At 34.8% G+C, this 14658-nt stretch overlaps 1 protein-coding gene across 1 annotated transcript; it reads right to left on the bottom strand.

Annotated features, from left to right (window-relative positions):
* Positions 1-3834: 3834 nt before the first annotated feature.
* On the bottom strand, positions 3835-7351 carry LOC107768202 (cytochrome b561 and DOMON domain-containing protein At3g61750). The gene is made up of 4 exons (XM_016587308.2): positions 6917-7351; positions 5812-6208; positions 5091-5386; positions 3835-4342 (listed from the first exon to the last, which is right to left on the bottom strand). Exons 1-4 carry the CDS (start codon positions 7136-7138, stop codon positions 4067-4069), a joined length of 1191 nt encoding a protein of 396 aa, XP_016442794.2. The 5' UTR covers positions 7139-7351; the 3' UTR covers positions 3835-4066.
* Positions 7352-14658: the final 7307 nt, after the last annotated feature.

Here is a 14658-nt window from a genome sequence, read left to right as displayed (position 1 = left end):
TGCTTGTTTCCTTACCCGAGTCGTTTAAACATATAAGAGATACTATGCTTTATGGAAAGGATAATATCTCTTATAAAGATATCAAATCTATTTTGAAATCAAAAGAACAAATAGATAGATATATTACTGGGGAAACTAGTGGGAACCAAGGGGAAGGTTTATTCATAAGAGATAGATCCAATAAGAAAGATTCAAGTAGTGAGAAACTTAAATCAAGTTCAAAATCCAGATACAGAAATGTCATGTGCAAATGTTGTCATAAGAAATGTCATATTATTTCTGAGTGCTTTAAATTGAAAAACAAAGAAAAACATACAAAAAACAAAAATGAGCATAAAAATACTAACACTGCCGAAGCAAGTGTAGCTGCTGATGAGACTGAGGGAACTATTTTTTTAGCAACTAATAATAATTTCAAATCTAACAATGAATGGATTTTAGATTCGGGTTGTTCTTATCATATGTGTCCCAGTCGAGATTTATTTACCATATATGAATCTATTGGAGGTGGAGTTGTCTTGATGGGCAACAATGCTGCCTGCAAAGTTATTGGAAAAGGTACAGTCCGAATCAAAATGCATGATGATGTGGTGAGAACTCTCACAGATATTAGACATGTTCCTGACTTGAAGAAAAATCTCATCTCTTTGGGCACTCTAGAATCTCTTGGGTGCAAGTACACAGGTGAAGGTGGAGTTCTGAAAATTTCTCATGGTGCTCTTGTGATCATGAAAGCACGCAGATCTGGGACGTTATATACTCTTTTGGGATCTACTGTTACAGGTGCTGCTGCGGTTTCAATATCAGATAAATCAAATTTTGACATCACCAAATTGTGGCATATGCGATTGGGGCATATGAGTGAAAAAAATCTTTCCATCCTCAGTAAAAGAGGTCTCTTATGTGGTCAAAGTACCGAAAATATAAAGTTTTGTGAACATTATGTGTTCGGGAAGCAGAAAAGAGTCAGCTTCAAATCTCCAGCGATTCATAGAACAAAAGTTACTTTGGATTACATTCATTCAGATCTTTGGGGTCCTTCACGTACCCCATCAAAAGGTGGTGCCAGGTATATGTTAACTTTCATTGATGATTATTCAAGGAAAGTTTGCGTTTATTTCCTGAAAATAAAAGTGATGTTTTCTTAAATTTCAAACAATGGAAAGTTTTGATTGAGAAGCAAACAGGAAAACAGGTTAAGCGATTTAGAACAGATAATGACTTGGAATTTTGTAATGATGAATTCAATGAATTTTGCAAGAATGAAGGAATTGCTCGACATCGTACTGTGAGAATGACACCTTGACCGAACCATGTTAAATTTGTGTTTTCTTTATCTTCTTTAATTGCCGTTATTATCAACTTTCATTGTCTTTGTTATTGTCGTTATACCATTGTTTGGCTAAATTCCGCACTACCCGGGTTCCCGATCCTAACAGCAACAACTTTACCAATTGCGCCAAGGCTCACCTTCAATATATCTTGCTATACTTGTACTAATTATTTCTCTAAACAGACTTTGTTATAGACTTGTGATGGATGTCCTGAAAGTGCTTCTCATCCATCTTTTCTTTCCATTTCTATTTGTTCATACCAAAAACTATTGCCCAGTTTCATATTGTCCTATGTTCAATTTCTCTATAAGGTTCCCATTCTACATAGAAAACCAACATTCACAAAATTGTGGCTATCCTGGATTTAGTATCAAATGCAACAGCCAAGGATATGCAGTTCTTAATCTTCCTTTTTCTGGAGATTTTTTAGTCCAAAGCATACATTATTACAAATCAGGAATTGAACTCTATGATCCTGATAATTGCCTAGCGCGTCAACTAATGAACTTGAACCTTTCTTCTTCTATTTTTAAAGCTGATGAGATGGTGAATTATACTATCGTTAGTTGTCCATCGGATTATCCATTAAACGTGACATCCCACGTCGTTAAATGCCTCAGCAACTCCACAACAAATTTATTAGCATTTAGAATATTTGGTAAGGATTATGAAAAATTAATGTTCGAGTGTAATGTAATTGCTAGAAATTTTTCTTTGGCATCATATTTATTAGAAGAAGAAGATGTTGATCGGTTTGGTTTTATAAGCTTGACATGGGACGTGCCTGATTGTACAGCTTGTGAAGATAAATTACAGTTTTGTGGATTTGAAAGCTCTATGAACAAAGAAATTCGTTGTCTTACAGGTAAAGATTCTTGTTCTGCTCATGATCTTGTTTTCGTGATAGACGAATTTTGTTTTGCTTTATCACACGAAAAAACAGGGTAATTTGGATCGTAACTTTTGCTTTATTTGGATAATTAGGTCAAGTTTTCCTATTAATTGGACTCTAATTAGGTGAGATTTTTCACGGAAGAAGTTTTTCCCTTCTTTCATCTTTTATTCGCTATGGGAGTGTGAATGGAGTTGGATTTGTAAATGGAGGCGGACCTATGCTTGGAGAAGAGGGGTCACCTCAGTAAAAATTCTGAAGTATAAGGGTAGATATGTTGAAAACGATAATATATATTTTGCTTGGAGCCTTTACAATCAAAAGTCCGATAGGGGGCACTATTTGAGCAGTTCGCTCATGTGCCCCAGTTATCTTCAAATACTGGGTACGCCTCCGTTTGCAAAAGTCGGGTTTCTGGACGCATGCACCAAAATAATGTTTTCAATTTTACTTATAGTCGCTTAATTTTACTTAGTACAACGGTAAAATTGCAACACTACAACAACAACAACAACAACCCAATATAATCCCGCTAGTGGGGTCTGGGGAAGGTAGTGTGTACGCAGACCTTATCCCTACCCTGGGGCAGAGAGGCTGTTTGCGATAGACCCTCGGCTCCCTCCCTCCAAGAACTCCTCACCTTGCTCTTGGGGTGACTCGAACTCACAACCTCTTGGTTGGGAGTGGAGGTTGCTCACCACTGCACTATTTTTAGAAATAAACCGTCACGCTGAAATTATAATTATAGAGCGACATATTGGCGCAAAATGTATAATACACATATAATATACATATTTTATACATATTTTTTATATATTTGACTAGCGGATGTAATTATTTTTGGATGATCGACTAAATGTGTAACTTGCCCTTAATTTAATGTTGCAGGAAGCTCAGGGAGTCAGTCAATTGCTCAAGTGATAGTTATGTCTGTGGCCATTCCAATCAGCCTTTTGCTACTGTTAATATTTGGCATATCATTGAGGATATATTGTAATAAAAGAAGGCAAACCAGCAGCTGAAAATCCTGACTCTTCTTCGTGGATTATGGATTTCAAGGCGTTATGGTTTTATTTTGTTTAATTGTACTTTCTTTTTGGTTTTGTGAGTGTTCGAATTTTATTTTGAGGTAACTATTTCCCAGGACACGGGTTTGAGCCGTGAAAACAGCCGTTAATACTTGTATTATGGTACACTATCTATATCACATCCATTGGAGTGCGATCCTTTCCCGAACTCTGCGTGAATACTGGATGCTTTGTGCAACGGGCTGACTTTTTTGTTTCCCGGGTTTGTTGAGAGAGAATTGGTTTCGTTTTGTTTTAGACAGAACTTTTTCACAATAAGAGATTTTTGTTTTTGAACCATAAAACAAAAACATGCCCTACAAATGTGGACCATGACAAGGTTCCAGTAAATCATATGCAATTTCATTTCAAGTATAATTGCAATTCTGCTCTAATCCCCTTTCTATTTCTCTACTGTGTATTTTCTTTGCAGCTTATCTCCGTCTTGTAATTGTGAGTTGGTTTATTTGCTTAGTATACTGCACCTGTTGGAATTGCACTGTTACATGGTTTATTGACAGTGTTCTTGTATGGATTGAGCTCATTACAAACAGGGAAAATTATACACTGATCAATACATACAACTTTGCATTCAATCTCTACAGACTGCAAATCAATCTTCACTCCAACAAAATTGCCAATACATTTAACCCTTCAAGAACACCAAATAAAATTGTAATATACAAAACGGGAAGTTCAATTTTTAACATGTTCAGAAAGAGAAGTACTAGCAAAGGCATTCGATCAACAATTAAACAATTTGTAATATTCTTCTAAATTGAATTCATGGGATATGTTGGAGGAAGATTTGGCTCGTCCAGTTTCTTTAGCCTCAACAGCGTTTCTAGAACGATACACACCAGCATTATCGTACCGAGAAGAAATCCATAGCCTATTTTCCAGCTTTCCCCTGCGCCTGCATAATGCATCCCCAAAACTATGTTTACAGCTCCAAAGAAGACAGCAGTCCTCCCTGTCCAACCATGATACAAATTCCAACACTTGCGGTATTTGCTGTCTCTTTCTGGCCGTAGAAAGAATGCTAACACCTGCATTTAAATTTAGTGAGTGCTAATGTTAGTAAAATATGCTTTTGCCATGATCTGAAATACATGACATCAGAAACTGTGACACAATTTAAAAGAAGAAAAACATGAGGATTGTAATCATTTCAACTATTTTCTCTCTTTGATATTTGATGATGCAGTTTGGTACTGCTGCTATTCTATTTGTCCCCAATAATTAATTCTCGCTGAGTACGCCCTAGTAGGAATCATCAAATTAATAGTAGTAAGGCTGGCTTGAGATTGCTCATCTATGGAACAGCACAAAATAGTACCCCGGGGAGCCTCAATTAATCGAAATTCAGAAACTGAAATTTCATCTCTACCATCAATAGGTTTAGCCGACGTGTTTACAGAACGGCCCAAATAGGCCTCAGTCATAGGTATCTGGGAAATTCTTCCCAAGCAGCTACAACAACAACAACTATGCCTCAGTATCAAACAAGTTGGGATTGGCGATATGAATCCCCATTCCTTTCTTAAGCTCAACTCATATCATCATCATCATTACCAACATAAAATAAAAGTGTAGTAAAAAGTTATAAATCTTTTAAATGAAGAAAGTTATCTAACCGATAATATTCACCCAACTCCCACACAACAAGAGAAAAATATAAAAGGCACAATACAGTACAACAGAAAGTTCTTGTTAGTTAGGAACTTAGGATCCCCTCCGGCGTAAGGTTAAAAAACTTTTGAGAAATCAATTTGCTGAATCAGATAAGAGACAAACCTGAAGAATGCTAAGAACAAGAACAAGAATGCCAATGCCTTCATGTGCTGCAATATGAACCTGCAGCTTGTTGTGAAGTTGAAGTCCAAGAACCACTCCAGCAAGTCCTAATATGAATCCGATGAACTGAGCGGATACATGAAAGTAATACCAAAACTTTTGTTTTTTTAAGTATCTCGCAAAAATTGCTCCGAAGGGGGAAAATAGTCCCCATCCCAATATACCCAACACGCCATGAGTCTTTGTTGAGCTAATGTAGTTATTAGGTGCACCGGCATTAACATCAAATGAAGTACCTGAGGACAAGAGAAAATTAACTCAACCAAAGAAGTCAAATGTTTTACAAACTTTACTGACTGCATTTGGATAAATAGAGAATAAAGCTAACATGTATATACTGAACTACATCAAATGAAAAGCAAATTGAAAGACAGTTCATTAAGTGCAGTCAGTTACATCAATCAACATAAACATCCAGGCAAAAGTATGTTAACATTTTAGTCTTTAATTCCGGGAGAAGGTAAACTGGTTTAATTAAGTCGTTATTACAACAATAACAACAACAACAACAACATACCCGATTTATTCCCGCAAGTGGGGTCTGGAGAGAGTAGTATATACGCAAACCTTACCCCTACCTTGACAAGGTAAAGAGGCTCAACATGTATAGTTATTAAAAACGACAAATGGTCAATTGCGTAAGGAGACTAAGTGGACGAACCTGAAGAGAAGTCGAATAGTATAGTTGTTTTGTCATCATGTACAGTAAGATGGTGGTGATGAGGATACTTGGTTGCAAAAGCTAGTAGAATCGGTTGGTTTTTGAGACGATTTGGATACTTCAATTGGAAGGCCAAGTATATTGTGGCACCTTGAAGATAAACAATGGGAGGAACGCTCGTCAGTGGCAGTTCACCTTTCTCAGGTTTAATTTTTGAAGGTGTTAAGCCCTCTACATAATATTGCTTGATTTTCCCTTGTCCTCCAGGAGTTATCCACCCAACCATACAGCTAGAATTGATCATCTTTCCGTCGCGAGAGAATCCCATTCCTACCCATCCACTTGTGTACACAGTTGATAATATGATTGTGATGACATTGTCTTTAGTCTGTGAGTACTGTAACAATTTATGCAGAAGTTATTACTGCAACCAATTTAGCATGATAAGTCATTGACTACCTAAAGCAGTGTTCGCGAAAAAGCTATAAGGTCCATAAGGCTTGAAATGAAAAGCGAGAAGTGAAGCGCACAAATTATGAAAAACTAGAAGGTACCAAACATATGAATTTGGTAATATATTAATCAAATTTCAAATAAGATGAACTAATTTCAGCATCATGTATACAATAGTTTCAATATTAATTTCACCTTTTGAGATTCAAGCTTCTAAATTTTGACCATGCACATAAAGTTTTTTAGCTTTCGAAATAAAATGTACATATTTATAAACTACGTAAAAAGTACTATAAGTCACAATAATTAATAATTTAAAATATTTAAAAGGCATATGAAAAAATTACGGGCGAAGGATAATTCGTTTGACTCCCGAAATCCGTACAACAACAACAACAAACTCAGTGAAATTACACAAGTGGGGTCTGGGGAGGGTAATATGTGCGCATACTTTACCCTTACCTTACGAAGATAGAGATGCTGTTTCCGATAGACGATCGACTCAAGAACAAGGAAAGGAAGCAATAAACTCTCGAAATCCGTACACTTTCATATGAATTGGGACGCAGGGAAGGGTAGTTTGTAAAGAATATTTACAATCTTAGTATAAATAATTTAAATCCTTTCGGGAATCTTAGTTAGTAGAACTTACACGAAGCAGGAAAGAATTCCAAACAGGTTGGCAAACCATATTTTCAAGACCACCATAAGGAGGAGGAAGAAATTCGGCAAGATTTACACTACTACATAGCGCTTTGCCATCTTCATCAATGGCCATAACAATTCCTTCACGTTGTGCCAATTTACCATCTCTTTCCAAAGAGATTAACATGATAAATAATGACAGTACCAATAATCTTGAAACCATAGCCATATTTTCCTAGAATATCAAAACTTTGAACAGGGAAAATTTGGTCTATTGTCAGAAAAAAAATTGGAAATGAAGAATTGTAGATGATAGATTTAGGTGAAAAAATGTTTTCTTGGAGTTGAAGGTTGAGTGATTGAAGATGGTGTGGTGGGGTTGGGGTGGTGGTTGAAGGTGGCGGGTGATGATCATCATTATTATTTTCTTCCCGCCATATTCTTTAACCAACGACAATAATAGAAATAATGTAAAACCCTTTGAAATTTCTGTTATGATAAAAACCTGTTAACAGGAATTAGGATAAAAGAGGTTTTGCGTGTAAATGGATCAACAAGGCCAGAATATTTGTGGTAAACTGTCACTTCGGTTTTTGGAAATTTAAAACGGAGATAATACTCCCATAAACATTGGAATTGACGATTCCAATCTTTCCTGTTTGCTAGAATATAACAGAAAAGTAACAGTAAAGAATAACATAACTAAGCTCTCTTAAAATTTAAATAGATTCTATGCAATTATTTAAAATTTAAATGGAATTTATGCATCAGCAGTCACTAGTGTTTGCATTAGGGTAGGTTGTCTATACCACTTTCTTGGGTGCGACTCTACCACTTTCTTGGGTGCGACTCTTCTCCGAACCCTCCATGAATACGGGATGCTTTGTGTACCGAGCTTTCATTTTCTACGCAAAAAAAAAAAAAGATTCTCTATAAACAACAGAATTAAAAAGGGAGTTGAACAGGGATATATTTGACCTATAAAATTAGACATCTTCCATTTATTGATAAGATTGATCTTGAATCAATTTTAGCTAGATTGCCATTACAAATTACTCCTAGCCAATGTTTAAAAAAGCGTGGGCATAAAACGAGGCATTTTAACTGAACGGAACGAGGCATAAGCTTTGAGGCGCAGGGCAAAAGCCCTATGGGTATTTTATTTTATAAATTAATCTATACTATATTAAAAGCACGAAGGTCAGCCCTTAGCTAAATATCGTTCGCCTTTTTTACCCTTTAAATATATATTTAATTATTTTCTACTCTTAATATTTAAGATTTAAAATCAACTAAAATTTTACATATTAAATAATTTCCTTATTTGAACTACTATTTAAAAAGTCCTAATATTTAGGATGTTTTTATCAATTAGAATTTACCTTATAGAGCTACATGATATAATTGGAGTAGTAATTATAAGTAATATATAAAACCTAACCTACGAAACTTCATAAAACATATACTTTGTTGAAGGTGAGGAATCCAAAAGAGTAGAAAGAATTGAATTCAATTTGACATTGATTCTGTTTTTTATTTAGGCCGTGTATATTTTGCTTTTTTCTTTTTTATTTTAGAAAATAAGTTGAGCAAAATATTTATGTAAGACTTTTGTGAGAAAATAAGTAATAAATAATAGTAATTGATATTGAGCATTTGTACAAATAAAAAGTATATATCGTTTATCCTTCTTAAAATGATGGTGGAACTAGAATTCTAGTAGAATACCTCTTCTAGGAGGGCTGAAACAATTGACTAAAAAATTATTACTATAAAATTTGATATTATTAATTAAAATTCCACTACAATAACTCTATTCTTTCTAGGATGGCTTGAAGAATTTAAATTTATTTTTTTTGAAATAAACTAATAATATTAATATTTAAAATTTGTAATGAATCTAAAGTTTCAACATTTTGATCATTCCTTGTGTTGAAATACAATAGCCACTTTAAGATAACTCTTCGAGTCAACATCATATGCCTTAATTAAATCGGTCAAATTGATGCTCGCAAGGAATTATAATATTGTGTGCTTAGGAATTATAATCTAAATTCATCCTAAATATTAGTTGTTCAACTATTTTTAGGAGATAACCATGAGAGTTTTACTACACATGAACTTCCTATTTAGTTTCTTTTGCATGATTCTATCTATTTAAAAATAATGTTTAGATTTTTCGTATCCAAAAATTAATTTGATATCGAGTAGGGAAGGATAATGATGATATTTTGTCTAGAATTTTATGTTTTGGTCTTTTCTAACCAGAACGTGTATGGCAAATCTAGCCTATTGCTCTCCACTCTCCTCTTAGTAATCTAAAGCTTTTGGATCACGATTTATGTATTTCTTTTCTTTTGTTTTTCTTCACATGTATGTTTCAATGTTTTTTAAAATCAAAATGAAGTTGTTGGATTCAAACGTTTGCGATAGTAACTTATTCTTTTAAAATTTATTAAAATACTTCATATCGTATCACTTATTGCTTAAAGAAATGAAATAATTTGCATTTTGCTCGCGACAAAGGAAAAAGAGTGTGTCTTTTGTCATTTAGCTGACCCTGTTTGTATCTTCTAGAATGAACTTGAGAATAACTTTCTATTTTATTTTTTTTAAAAGCACTTAAATCTTTATAGTCTGAGTCCTTGATAAACTAAAGAAAAAAAGATAATGTGTGAAATTTAAGTGATGCAATTATAAAACTGGAACAAAGTTTAAGTTGATTTCATAGTTTTGACCTTGCGTTTTTTTTAAAGTTAGCTATATAGGATCAACATTCATCAATTTCAGGAGTTTACACTCTTATTTATAACTCAAACACAGTCTTTAATATACTATTATATATTGCTTAAAAAAGATCCTCATGAATACAGAATACACGCACAATGCTTGTTTGAATGCTTTAAAAAAATTATTCATGGAGATTAGGTACATGCGCAACGCGCGTATCCTAGGACTAGTAAAATAAATATATAAATAAAATAATTCATTAATACTAAAATAAATGAAGAAAATTATAAAATTGAAGCATATATATATATATATATATATATATATATATGCTAACATGTATACGAACCATACAAAAGAATATATTTTTTTTACCTTGAAAAAGTAAAAGACGTAAAGATGCATTACACCTATAATTAACATGACTATGATGGAACATACTTAGAGTTGTAAAAATAATATTTTAGTTCCAAATAATTCAAAGAATAAAAATAAAAATAATATAATATTATTGTTTAAAAACGTAAAAATATATAGCATATCACAAATACTTATTATACTACTTATAGCCAGAATAGATTCTTCAAAACAATATCTAAACTAGAGCGATACCAAAGAAATTCTAAAACTAAAAATTAACTTGAAAAGAATAAATTAAAGAATACAAAAAGAAATTGATAAGTTATGTTATTTTAGGTTTTGATGATTGTAACGACCCGATCGGTCGTTTTGTGTATTATAGTCCCGTTTTTCCATTTACTACTTTTTATGCTCAATTATCGTTATGTGACTTGTCGGGGTAGTTGGTTTGGTTCCGGGGAGGTTTCACAATGAATTGGGACACTTAGTCCTAAGTAGAGCTGTGCATGGATCGGATAGGATCAGATTTAGCACATTTCAGATTGAAATTTCAGATTTCGGATTCTACAAAATGCAATCCGAATCCTATCCGAATTAATACCGGATCGGATCTGTCACGACCCAAACCGATAGGCCGCGACGGGCACCCGGTACCTTACTCAATCGAGTACCAACATAACATATCTTTCGTATCATTCCATCATAGGTAAATGAACTGGAGTAAAGCATGAGAAAATAAGCTTATACATATGACATACTGGCCTATAAGACCCAAAACGATCACTCGTACACTGAACATAGGCCGACAAGTCCATACAACCTTTCATATGCATGACATCTGTCTACAAGCCTCTAAGAATACATAATTATCATAAAGATCGGGACAGAGCCCCGCCATACCAAACAATACACATCTAAATCATACTGACCAAACAAGCAACTCCGAAGCGAATGGAGTGCACCAACATCTTCTGCTAAGCTGATCGCCTACTTGGAGGACTCTCAACCTGTTTATCGAGACCTGCGGGCATGAAACGCAGCGTCCCCAGGCAAAAAGGACGTCATTACAAATAATGTACCGAGTATGTAAGGAATAAAAATCAGTAAACAATAGACATGAGAGAAACATGGAGTAAAAGACTCAACATGTATATCTGAATATCTCTGTGAGTCATTTAATATTATAATGTCATGCATATGCGTATAAATGTCATTGTCATGTCATGCATGGGTATAGGTGTACATAACGTCATCAAGCCTCTGAAGGCATCCCATCATATCATCTCGGCCACTGTGGGCAAATCATCAACGTATACCAGCTGATCAGGTGGTGGTGCGTATATAACACCGTAACCTTTTTCCATATCCCATATACATATAATATACATATATGCATATATAACGCTATCTGGTCATGTGTCAATGTAAATGAATGCAATGCATGGGAAGTACGTGAGAAGTACGTCAATAAAATCTTTCGGAGTGTCATAAGACCATGATGCCTTTGATTAATATCATGAAATAAACTTTATCAACTTACGTAGTTTCTGAGACCCATGAATAAATGATAGAATAATATGACACACGGGCAATTAAGAACATAAGCATCTTTAGTATTTCTATGAATAGAGCCATTTATGAAAATTGTGCATTTGCTCGTTTCGTTTGTGTCACATAGAGCATGCCAAAAGAAAGAATGGATAGTCTTAACATACCTGAGCTGATTCTCTTGACAATCCCTTTAACATACGTCTTGCGAAAACACGTGACGGCAGATTGAAGTAGGGAAAAATCTGTATGATATTCTTGAGAAAGATTGTACTGTGCTCTCTTAGAATTGCAAATTCCATTGCTATTACGTAGTATAACTTCATACTAATTCCTTGGTTGAGGATCCGATTCTTGAAGATGCTTATAAAATCTCACATTACTTTGTGTCTTATAAATTGGAGAGCTCTTATATTAGAATGGGTGTGGGCCCACTTTATGTGGTGGCTTAACCACATCACTCTCTTAATTGCTACATTCCTCCAAATGTGACACCTTATAGTAATGACTAATGAGTCATTAATTAGAATTGGGGGGAGGGCTGCCACATTAGGGGGATTTAGATTTATCCAAAATTTTACCCCTTTTTCCTTAATCAACTAATTAATCCCCACTAATCCAATAATTATCTAATTACCCACATAATTAAGAATTATCTTAAATTATTTAAAATACTACTCACTTTTAACACACTTTGTACACCTTAATATTATGCTCATGTGTTACCTTGTATGGCACTAGTTCATAAATATGGGATATTTTAGCTCAGGTCGTATTTTATCCCAAAATGTCAAATTTCGACGAAAATTCATTTTCCTCGATTTGCTTACCCTCTCACCCTCACGAATTTACTCATTACTTGTTTGAAATATTATAATGCTTATAATCTCATTTCCGAACTTACGTCGATTAACTTACGACGAAACTTTAACGTACAAAAATGTGGGATGTAACATCTCGTTTCTGAGCTTTCATCAATTTAATGGCATACTTTTATGTACGAAAATATGGGGTGTAATATCATTCCCCCCTTTGGAATATTCGTCCTCGAATATTGACTGAGGCACTTATCATTCTTATAACCCATTGCTCTTGCGAATACTTTAATACTCTTTTTGTCATTTAGGCAACTGTTCTTTGAATAAATCTAAAGGCCAGGTCATTTCCCCCTTTAGGCCTCTTTCTCACACCACGGTCTGTAGTCGGAATTCTTCAAATCTCGCAACTCTTGCTACCTTCTGTCATGCAGCCTTTACGACTTGTTCCTTGTATGTGCGCTTATGCGACTTTTCTCTCCTTTTTCTTCTAGCTATTAGCCAATCCCTAGGCCTCATTTTGTGAACATATACATAGCTTAATAAGATGTCCCTCTGGGCATTTATAAGTACAATGAAGTTCTTCGCTCGATACTTTGTTGAACTTACAAATATAGTTATATCTTATTTCATAGACTCGATTATCCATTTGTATGACTTTACTGCATCTAGGTAGGTCATACTATACCATAACTCTTACTTCGATTTATTGTTACTGAGGTCTGCGACCAACTCCAGGTTACTCTCGTTGCTTATCCTATATGTATAAAGCGAACTCTTTTAACGTTTCTTCATTATTGTTCATCTTAATACTCATGGCCTAATCTCACCTCGTACTTTGTATCTTTTATCCATCCATTGTCGATTCACCTCAATGTCGATCTTACAATCTTCCATTGATAACTTGAAACTTCTTATGTAATACATTGCTACTAGGGCTTAAGTTGCATCGAGAAATATTTGAAGTGATTTTCCTGATCCACCTGGGGGCTATACGATACTATACTTCCATAATCGTATTTCATAGCATCCCAATGTGATTTACCTTACGTGGTATTTAGTCCTGTACAATTCATGAAATCATTACTCAACCGAAGGCCCAGTCGCCATCCTTTATCGATCACAATTACACCTTCATTGTACTTATCAGGGCGGTATTCCATCTCTTGTAAATGCCATTAGTCTTAGACTTCTTTGAGTTCATTCAGGCTATACTGAGTTTTCTATAACTTAGAGAAACCATTGGCTCTCTTGTTATCACGGGCTTAATCTCGGGGACTTATCCATTTTCGTCATTTTCTCACTTGCCTTTTCTTATCCTTACTCTTGTCTCCCTAAATCCTTGTCGCTCTACCATACTTTAGCTTGCGACCGACACATATCTTGCAACCTTCCTTCAACTTGCTTGCCCCATAGATTTCCTTATGTTATTTTGGAACACCAAGCGATATATCACATCGTCTCTAACTCTTCTTTGCTCTCCTGACTAGGTCTATTAATACCTAGAAACCATAGGTTGGAAAAGATACCATTGGCGATGCCTCTATCATTCCTGGATAGTGAATCCTAGTGCTTCTAACCTTCTATCTATAGTATGGATTATTCGCAACCTTCTGCATTTGAGTATCTCGTACGTTTTTCACCTTTACCTTACTTACCTTAAAATCTTGCTTCACGTCTTCTATCTCTTTCATGACCTCGCTTTAACATAGGTATAATTCGCATCCACAATTTAAAGCTCTATTATAATACTTGCACCTCTGGTGCATACACAATCCGGTGAGAGCTTCATACTGACTTCTTATGAGGCTGGTACTTTTCTGACTAGCTTTATCGTAGGGCCGTTATAGAATATGGCTACTGTACTATCTCTCTTATACCTCTGATATTAAGAGTGATTCTGCAATGTCCTCAATCACGATTTTTATAATTTTCTGGGTCCAATAATCAGACTCCTGATTTACTTTGTTGATGTAACTCTTTAGTTTTCTCTTCCTTCTGATCAGCCTTTATGTAGGCGTAAGCTATCTTCCGATCTGCGGCTCATGGTATGAGTTATTACTTTAGCCTTTCATAGACACTATGGAATATCCATGATATCCTCAGCTAATAATTTAATCCCTTGTCTATGACCTGGACTCAATTCTTTCTTTTAACTTATACCAGAGTCTTCTACAACTGTATGATTGTCAACATATATGTTGCATGAATAATACTCCGAAATCTTAAGTGTGTTCATAATGTAATTAACTCTGAATCATTGATCGAATAATTCATTTCGTTCCTTCTCAAATTT

This window comes from Nicotiana tabacum, chromosome 23, assembly GCF_000715075.1.
Source record: "Nicotiana tabacum cultivar K326 chromosome 23, ASM71507v2, whole genome shotgun sequence".
Classification (NCBI taxonomy): Eukaryota; Viridiplantae; Streptophyta; class Magnoliopsida; order Solanales; family Solanaceae; genus Nicotiana; species Nicotiana tabacum.
Note: the sequence above shows the minus strand (reverse complement) of the source record. Positions and strands in the feature narration are given on the sequence as shown.